Genomic DNA, 9,843 nt, shown 5'->3' on the forward strand with positions numbered 1-9,843 from the left:
TATGTCACATGGTTTAAAAAATGTAAATGCATTTACAAAGCAAGCTAGTGACACATTTTCACGTCTCGTAAACATGCCTTAAGGCATTATGATACATAAAGGCTAGTACAAATTTTTGAAGTACTCTATAAAATGTAGTTTTACAAGAAATTGTCATCACAACTCTCTAATTTAATCTCAGTGCTGACATACTGCTCATCTAAAAATATATTCCCTGCTAACAAGCCTGTGTGTAAAATGACAGGAGAACAACAACAACAACCAAAAAAAAAAAACACTCCAAAAGCTACATACCATGCCAAAACATGCTCTATAGAAAAGTTCCTTACATTCCAGTGTTTATGATATATTGATACAATACGTTACAACAGCTATATAAATAAATTGCAAGTGCGTATCAAGAATATTCCTCATTAATATCACTCATATCTATACAATAAGAAAACACCTGACTACACTAAAACCTTAAAAAGTAATTATACACAAAACTAAAAGATATATCTGCTAACCATTATTGTAAAAAAGTATCTGCCTTAAAAAAACTAACTCGCCAAGCCAGTGCAAGCTGAACCTGAAATATGCTTGACTGCTTAGTCATCCAATCCGATATACATCAATTTTCTCTGAGAGACTAATGAATTGTGTCTTAGGTAATACTGCAGAAACTACTTCTGTCTTTTTTTTTTTGCAGTTGGATAATAAGCAGCGACAGATAAACTTTATAACAGCACTCACTGTACAAGTTTAGTAGGCTACACTGCAGACATGAACAACAAAACAAGCAATTGAACTTTCAAGGGTAGCCTATAAGCAAAGCCTCTTAAACTCTGACAGTTACCTCTCCCACAAACTGACACATTTATTCTAAACATCTTTGTATGACTAAGGTCATCATCAACAGTAACAACAACCAACATATTTATAATAATTGAGTGCAGATTAGCAAACATTGAGGGAAAAACTATAAAAAACAATTTGAAAAATAATGTGTGTGGATAATGAGCGAAAAATGAAGGCCCAACCGGACCATTTTAAGCACAACTTCATTGTAACATCTTCAAATAGAAGTTCTCTAATTTCAAAAGAGCGGGAAAAATAATTAAAACTGTAGCTTAAGACAACCACATATCTTAAATAACAAAGCATTATTTGAGGCTGAAACAACACAAAGCTGCATAATATTTATGAGCCTAAAACAAGAATTCCGTTTAACTCCCAATTGTGTGTGCCTGTTTAGGTGTTTACACCCCAAAGAAAGGAAAAAACTACCAAACTCTTTGACTTCAGAAAATGCACCATCTATTATGTACAGAACGTGCAACTCGACAGATAGGCTAGCTATATTTTAGTATCGCACATATGTGCAAGAATAAGATTAATTCGTCAGTGGAATTTATATAATTACGTACGTGTCATTGGCATATTCACTCGCACCAGTAGAGAAACGGTCCTACACTGTCAGCTTCCTTAACATTAAAACAAAATACAATATTACACAGTTGGAAGTCAGGGTAAGGGTGTTCACGTGCTTTATTAAGTAGTACAAATATACACTCAAGTACTTTCCTAAAAACATCAAGTTTATCATAAAATACTTCAGATCAAATAAAACCAGAGATTACAGTGGTTAAATAAATCCGGTTTTCAAGAACAATGTCTTAATGTTCATATAATCCAGTCCAAACAAACCCTTATGTCTACTGGCCCCTAGGTCCACGGTATTGAAGAAATAACATATCAAACGGAAAAAAAGTGTTAGGCTACTGAAAAAAACAATACAAAAATAAGCAAATGATGTCCGTTTGAATAATCGCTACAGATATGTTCTGTATTCACTAGGTTATGGTTTTGGGTTAATACAGGGAAAGGCAACAAACGGACACTTTGCTTATGTCATGGAATAGCAAATTAGTTCTGAGTATTTTGAGGCTGGGCTAAAGAGAACGTACGTAAGTAACTAGGCTTGTTCAACTTGATGCGGCGCCGCAAGATCCGACAGGCGGATGACATCAAAGTACCGCGAGAGCGATTCGAAAAACCATAAGAAGTTTGCTTTCGAATCGCTCTCGCTGTACTTTGATGTCATCCGCCTGTCGAATCTTGCGCGCCGCATCAAGTTGAACAAGCCTACTTTCTCTGCCCACGTGACTGTCCCCGTCTGGTCGCGTCTATCGGTGAGGAGATATTTACATATTTAATGCAACTATTTTTAGCTCAAAGAGAAAATATGATGATTTCCTCTACATTTTAAACAACGAAAAGATAAATACTACTTCCATTATTTGAGTTTAACCCTGTACATTTAATGTATTGACAATAACTAAAGAAATAAAACTTTACAGTAAAATAATATATCCCCTGTCCTCTAAAAATGGTATGGCTTCCAGCTCAAATTCCGAGAATTGAGCTCTTCTGATTCTTAGAACAGGGGTTCTTAGAAGTGGTGATGCAAGAAGTTTCTAGGAAAGCACTACCAGGTGATTTTTTTTACATTCTTCTTTTGTCTTGCGTGGTGTTGCTCGTATCCACACATGTTCGTTAGGCTGTTTATTTTCTCTTTCTTTTGTTGTTAATTGTTCTTGGCTGGTCGTTAGGCTGTTCCATGGACAGATCAAATAGTGGCATTTTTAATGTCGGCATGCTGGTTTTCCTGATGAAAATACTTTTGACAATAGTTGAACAATAGCTATGTCCATTTTCTCAGTGTGGGGTCATAAATACTACGTGCAGCAGAGGGATAAAAAATTCAGACATTGTACAAATCCAAACAAGAAAGGTCAGAACGCCGACTAAATGGCACATGGGAAATAAGAATACAAACTTGAGTTTGTGCACATACTGTAACCTGCCACTATCGCGTGACTTGTCAAATACAACAAATATACATAAGCGATTATTTAATTTCTTGTTAATTCGTTAGTTCGGTTTTACAACTAGTGCTGAAAGTAAAGCTGGCACTCGCATTCGCATTTTGGTATTTTTGTCCTGTGCCAAAAGCCGTGTACGCTGTGTTCAGGATTAGGTCAGATTCTAAGATTCGATGTTTTATAATTAGTTTTATTGAGCGTATATTTGTGGTTTGGTTTTTAAGTATTTTTGATATTGTCACTAATATTGTTGTTGGTTTTGACATAGTTGGTAAACAAGAAGCATGTTTAAGAAGTTGTTGAAGGCTTTGAACGGTTCAATTTCTTTAACCTGTAGCAATTTAAATTATTAACGATTAGTTGCAACTAACACACATGCATACATACATTATATATCTATATGTATATACCTATTAATATTATATTTATTATATCATATATTATTTATTATATATATACATGCATACAAATGTATTTTTTTCATAAATACATGCGCGTACGTCTGTACATATACATATACATAATTGTTGTACTTAATTATTATACACAGTACACCCACATGTATGATGTAAACAAAAACTTTATTCTGAAGCCCTTAAATATTTGTCAGGACATGCAATAAAAAGCAGTTGCTGCGGTTTGTAGCACCGTGGGCGTAACAAAACTGCAGATTATTACTTTGTAGTATTTGAGTATTAATAAGATTTAGCTTTTTTAAATCATAAGAAGGCTATTACAGCTATAATAAATAAACAAAGATACACTAAACGTATTGACATCGACTTGGAAATAATCAATTGACTATGTTTAAAGTGTCTTTGGCATTGAGAGAGTGGCTGCTCATAAATGCTTGCATGTTATGGATCGGTCTCTATTTTTGGAGTAAGCACATTTCTATGGGTTCAGTTACATAGACTAAGATATAACACTAATTACGAAGAGTTACATACGAAAAGAACTGTACGCATACGAGTGTGTTCTGCCATAGTAAGACTCATAGTAGTAAGTTATTATGATCACTTAATGCTTATGTGGACATTGCCACTGAACTTAATATTAATTAGTAGGGGAGTGACATCTTGTGGATGCAAAACTTCAGGAATAGTACCGTGCTGTTGTGTATTTGTGCTCTGATAGATATTAAAATGAACTTGTTTTTGTTCATCGGTTAAAATCCCAGCTATTTTGATGTTTTGCCACCCTACGCGAGAGCATCACAGGACAACATATAATCTGTTTTGCTACCATGACAGCGTGCGGGTATATTAGTGTTTTGTAAGTTCAAATGGTAACATAATCTCTAATACTGAATGTTCAACATGTGAAAAATGTCCGCCTAACTATTTAAAATCATTTAACCTAAACTGTATTTGTGCCAAAGTGTTTTAACAGCTGTGAAAGCTTTCTAATGCGATATGCTATTTCACAAAAATGGAAAGCATGCTGTCAAAAATGTTCAAAAATAAATGTGTCTACAGTAAGAAATTATTGGGTTGTGTTTGTTGAACAGTTCATTATGCTATTATTCAACTCATTACCCAAAAGTCCACAGTACTACAATTAACATTTTCTCATGACTCGTTTTTCAAAACAAAGACAAAGCATTTTTCCATGCCTATATATATGCCTATATATATATATGCCTATATATATGCCTATATATATATATATATATATATATATATGCCTATATATATATGCCTATATATATGCCCATATATATATATATAGAACTTTATATTTTGCACAACATATCCCCTGTATCGACAAGAACGATAAATAAATGAATATACTGTATAAAATGTGATAAAAGTTTAGCAACATGTGACCCAAGAAGTTCATTTAATTTTCAATTTCTCCACAGTGGGCTTTTTTACTCGATCTTTACTAGCTCACACAAATGTAACCTGAACGCTATCAGTCTGGCCCCGAAGGTTGACCCAGAGGGTTTTGCCATTCTTCTTGAGTTTATGTACACTTCACGTCTTGCACTAAAGGAGAGCCTCATAATGGCCATTATGAACACAGCCATCTACTTGCAGATGGACCATGTTGTTGACACCTGCCACAGATTCATGAAGTCCAGGTATATTTTGCTTTCTTAATGAATGACAACCTTAATGCTTTACTGACATGTGCATATAAGAGAATGCTGTGCTTGAAATGAGATGCATTTTTCTTTAATGTTTTCCATGTTTCAATGCAGTGACTCCTCCATTAAACTGCCTAGAGAGGATCTTCTGGTCAGCCCTCTGCTTTTACCTCGAAATGTTCACAGTTACAGATTCCACGAGGTGGTGGATAACATATGTGTACGGCCAGCAACGTTCAGAAATGGAAGACCCCACGATGTTTGCATGTTTAATATGGTCAATGCTCCTAACAGCTCATACCTTTATGGACAGTTCATGCAGGATTTCCCCTTTCCACTTTGCAAGCTTACAGATGCCAAAAACGCTTTCTCAAAAGGAGGCATAATCCACCACAAACACTGCTCTCCAGCTGGTGACATCAATCCCTTGCTGCCTGACTTCATCTGTGGCACCACCGACAGTAATGTTGGCTCCTCAAGTGGGCTGGGAAGAGATGAGGAGATGAAGAGGGAGATGTTGGAGGGTGTGGTCCAGTCAATCGGCATGAGCTCCATGAACCATGGCTTTTCCAGCCTGGCCCAAGAGCAGCAAAGGGAGACTGGGAAAGAACAGAGTTCCCTGGCAGAGGAACATCTAAGACACCAGCACTGCACTATGGGTATATCCTCCAATGGATGCAAAGGCCTGATGAGCAGTCCCCAGAGCCCACTTAAATCAGACTGCCAACCAAATTCTCCAACAGAGTCGAGCAGCAGCAAAAATGCTGCCCTCGCACAGGCCTCACAACCTTTGACCTCTCAAGGTACACAAGACCTTAAAGCTCGTAACTGGAAAAAATACAAGTTCATTGTGCTTAATCAGAGCACAAACAAAGAGGATACCAATCCTCGTGATCTTGGAATGCACTCCCCACAGAGGCCAGGCTTGTCCACTTTCCTTTATCATACTGACTCCGAGCACCTAGGTTTGAAGACAACAACAAAGATCAGTGAGCAATGCAAGGAATTTACTGTTCCTCAAGCCAGTCACTTTAACAATATCATTAACAGGTAAGATTTTTACATGTGGTATTCATATAGACGTTCTTTCAAATTTACAAAGTTGGTGTCACGTTACGGTACTCGGTGTACAATTCATTAATTAAATCATATAGTTTTCTAAGGCAGTGTACCTCAGAACCGCAGGCTTAGGAGTATTTTTTCGAACAGTTCTCCTCCCACCACCTCTACAAAGCCAGATCATTTTTTTTTATCTATTTCAATCCTCTTAAAGCACACAGAGGATTTGCCTCTTAGCAGAAACGTGTGAAATTTATTAAAATATCCTATGTAAAAAGAGGGTGAATTCTAGAGGCACCATTTGTTCTTCTCAGCAGATCTCTGGAAGCATCACAGAAGAACAGCGACAACCACTCTTCGCTGTCTATGAAGCACTTAAAATGTTCATCCTGTGGCTCCAAGTCTCCACAGCACTCTAACATCTGTCCCAACACATCTGCCTCACGTCTGGTCGAGGAGATGTCAGAGATGCACTCGGATTATTCAGATTCAAGCTGTGGTGAGATGTTTTTCCAAATAGTTTCCAATGAACCTGCTTGCGTGTTCCAAAAGCAGAATGCTTTAGGTTGGTTGATTTATTTCACTTGTCTCACAGAAAATGGAACATACTTCTGTAATGAAAGCGGCTCAAAGTTTGCAAAGGAGGAAGCCTTGAAACGGCACACACTTCAGGTTCACAGTGACAAGCCATACAAATGTGACCATTGTCAAGCAGCGTTCCGCTACAAGGGTAACCTAGCCAGTCACAAAACCGTTCACACCGGTAAAAAGTTTTCCACTGCATTTTTTAACAAGTGCAACGGTCAATGATTTACTTTTCTTACTGTATGGTTTGCTTCTCTATTGAGTTACTTTCCCTTTATTTGCACCACAGGAGACAAACCATATAGATGCAATATTTGCGGGGCTCAGTTCAACCGACCAGCTAACCTCAAAACCCACACACGAATTCACTCAGGAGAAAAGCCATACAAATGTGAGACATGCGGAGCCAGATTTGTGCAGGTGGGTGCTTTTCGTTACTTTGAGCTATAGATATTCACACAGACATAGTAAAAATATATATAACTTTGTTTCACAGGTTGCTCACCTTCGTGCTCATGTTCTGATTCATACTGGAGAGAAGCCTTATCCATGTGAAATCTGTGGCACTCGTTTTCGCCACCTGCAGACGTTGAAGAGTCACCTGCGAATACACACAGGCGAAAAGCCCTATCATGTAAGCAGAAGTAGAGTGATAGCTATATTTGTAGGAATACAGCCCATAATATACAGTGTTGTTGTGAAAAGATTCAAGGATCATACTTTGTCCACATTGTTTTGTTCTGAATTTTATTTATTTATTTATTTTTAGTGCGAGAAATGCAACTTGCATTTTCGTCACAAGAGTCAGCTTCGGTTACACCTCCGTCAGAAGCACGGAGCAATCACCAACACCAAGATCCAATACCGCATGTCCTCTACAGACCTTCCAGCTGACTTGACCAAGGCATGCTGAAACTGCACTAAGCGCCAACCCTGACCATGGCATTATGACCCTGTCTTGTAGAATCATTAAAAATTTTAGTGCCACACTGTTAATCTGAAGGAAAAAAACTTGGCAGGATAATGCCATTCTAAAAGGGTTTCCTATACATTTGAACGTAGGACCACATATGGTTTCTTGTAGTCACTTTATTGTTTATATTTAAATATTTATATATATATTATATATGTTGGGAGTGTTTATACATTTTGGGTTATAAACAGCTTTATTTTGTTGGAAGATAAATGGAATGTGTAACATTTAGATCTGGGTTTTCAAAAAAAACAACAGTATTTTATAACAACAGAATAATTTTTCTGAAGGTATTGTGGGATTTTTATTGATGTTTGGAATATTTTAAAACAAACATTTCTTGCAAAGCAGAGAACTGTCTATAGATTTTTATATTCACGCTGTTACGCTGGTGTACAGTATGTTTAAATACCCATCTTGTAAAATGAACTCGTAACTGTGACTATAGCATTGCAAATCCTACTTTTGAGAATAATGGCTGCTCTCTCAAAAGGAAAACATGCATGAGGTTGGTTATCACTAATATAATTTTATTATGAAGACAAATGCAAAAATGTATAGACAGTGTAAAGATTTTACATTAATATTGCTCTCTGCTGGCAGAGCCTATTTGGAACTGTTAACATATGCATTCAAACTTAGTAATTAGCAATAATGATTTGAAAAAAATAAGGTACTGCCATGTTATGACCAAGGATATATTTTGCTTCATTGGTATTTGTATAGAAACGTGACTTTTTATTTCTCTTGGCAAGTGAAGGTTTACAAGTTTTGTTGTTGTTCTACAAGTTACAGTTAAAGTTATACTTTTGTCCTTTATTTAATGTTTGTGTATACACTGTCTACTTAAGGTGCCTTTCTCAATGGTGTTTGAATTTCCTTTTATTCAGCCGAGCTCTACCAAGGTACAACTGAAGGGCAATGCTTGTCCTCCTTTCCCCCCTCCAATGCCAAGTTCACACTACATGATTTTAAGCCCGATTTGCAAGTCGTTTGGCAAGGCCAAAACAGTGCGCAATTAGCTTGCAATCAGTCAATCAATTATTTATGTAGTGTCACGTAGTGTGACCATATTAACAACTTAAAGACTCCAGACTTCACAGAGAGCAAGTCATGTAGTCTGAACAGCTCAGCGATCGGCCGACGTTTAAAGTTGTGTAATGTGAACTTGGCTTAGATGTATGACAACTTGTTTGGACAGTATCGTGCATGTGTGCTTTGCAAACACTTTTTACACACTTTAAGAAAAAATTCAAGTCATTATTGTGTGAGCTATACATCTTCAGGATGTGTTTTGGCTTTGGACTTTTTTTTAATGCATTAAGCTTGTTGTAGATATAGATGTATGAATGTAAAATAAAAGTCTTGGATTTCTTTGCTTAAGACTTGCGAACTGTTTATTTCGAATAGAATATAAACTGAAATTGAACAAATTGACAAAGTTATGGCTGGGTAATTGAACAAATTTGGTAATTCGATTTGATTATTATTTTGGTTTCAATTTGATTTACTATCAATAAGTAATCCAGATTTCATTAAATATGTTACATTTACGAACAGAATTCATATTTAAATATAAATGTTGCACTGAAAAAAATGAAAACGGCCACCTTTGCATGAACATTAATAGTTCATTTTAAGTTCAATGAAAATAATATATATTTAGAAACAGTTGTCTAAATGTTTCATTGAAGAAATGTAAAATTGTCTAGTTTGGACATTTAATGAGAGAAAGGTTACTTGAATTAATAAGTACATTTTAAGTTTATAACCTAAACCCCATTGCAAACATTAGATGACCATAAATTGCTAGTTTTAGGTGAATTTAAATATTATATATTCAGAAACAGATGTGTTTTTGTTTCATTTGAGGAATATAAATAGTTCATGTTGTGCATGTAATAAGTGTATAGGTACTTGGTTTAATTTAGTCAAATTTGAGTTTGCATCCAACAAACATGATTAAATAAAGCTATAGCAGTACAATAATTTTATGTGTAAATTTGCCACATAATTAAATTACATTCAACTGCTGTTCAACTTTTTGTTTTATTATTACATTTATAAATGTAAATTGTCCAGACTGTACATGTAATCAGAATAAATTAACTTGGATTTTGTTGAACACTAGAAAATGCAAACATCTGCAAAATAGGACAGTTCACTTGACATTAACTGTTATTAAAAGCGATGCGAGGTTCGTTAGTTTTAAAATGCTAGAATGTAATGACTATATTGGATCGTGATAGTTTATCACACTGGATAGA

The 9,843-nt window shown here is 35.8% G+C and overlaps 1 protein-coding gene across 2 annotated transcripts; it reads left to right on the forward strand.

The window, feature by feature from the left end:
* The first annotated feature begins 3,349 nt into the window (after positions 1-3,349).
* Positions 3,350-8,961, forward strand: bcl6aa (BCL6A transcription repressor a). Of its 2 annotated transcripts, none has more exons than XM_057326794.1 (7): positions 3,350-4,953; positions 5,074-6,009; positions 6,333-6,517; positions 6,614-6,781; positions 6,893-7,023; positions 7,100-7,237; positions 7,373-8,961. In XM_057326794.1, exons 1-7 carry the CDS (start codon positions 4,838-4,840, stop codon positions 7,514-7,516), a joined length of 1,818 nt encoding a protein of 605 aa, XP_057182777.1. In that variant the 5' UTR covers positions 3,350-4,837; the 3' UTR covers positions 7,517-8,961. The 2 variants fall into 2 exon arrangements, with proteins under 2 accessions (XP_057182777.1, XP_057182778.1); XM_057326795.1 differs by having other exon boundaries at positions 6,336-6,517.
* Positions 8,962-9,843: the final 882 nt, after the last annotated feature.

Source organism: Triplophysa rosa, unplaced genomic scaffold (assembly GCF_024868665.1).
Source record: "Triplophysa rosa unplaced genomic scaffold, Trosa_1v2 scaffold134_ERROPOS58519, whole genome shotgun sequence".
Classification (NCBI taxonomy): domain Eukaryota; kingdom Metazoa; phylum Chordata; class Actinopteri; order Cypriniformes; family Nemacheilidae; genus Triplophysa; species Triplophysa rosa.

What these genes read in the sequence shown, in the direction of transcription:
- bcl6aa (XM_057326794.1), top strand. Translation starts at nt 4,838, where the DNA reads ATGTACACTTCACGTCTTGCACTAAAGGAGAGCCTCATAATGGCCATT. An exon ending in CACAGATTCATGAAGTCCAG is followed by an intron (nt 4,954 to 5,073) that starts GTATATTTTGCT and finishes GTTTCAATGCAG; the next exon opens with TGACTCCTCCATTAAACTGC. An exon ending in TTTAACAATATCATTAACAG is followed by an intron (nt 6,010 to 6,332) that starts GTAAGATTTTTA and finishes TGTTCTTCTCAG; the next exon opens with CAGATCTCTGGAAGCATCAC.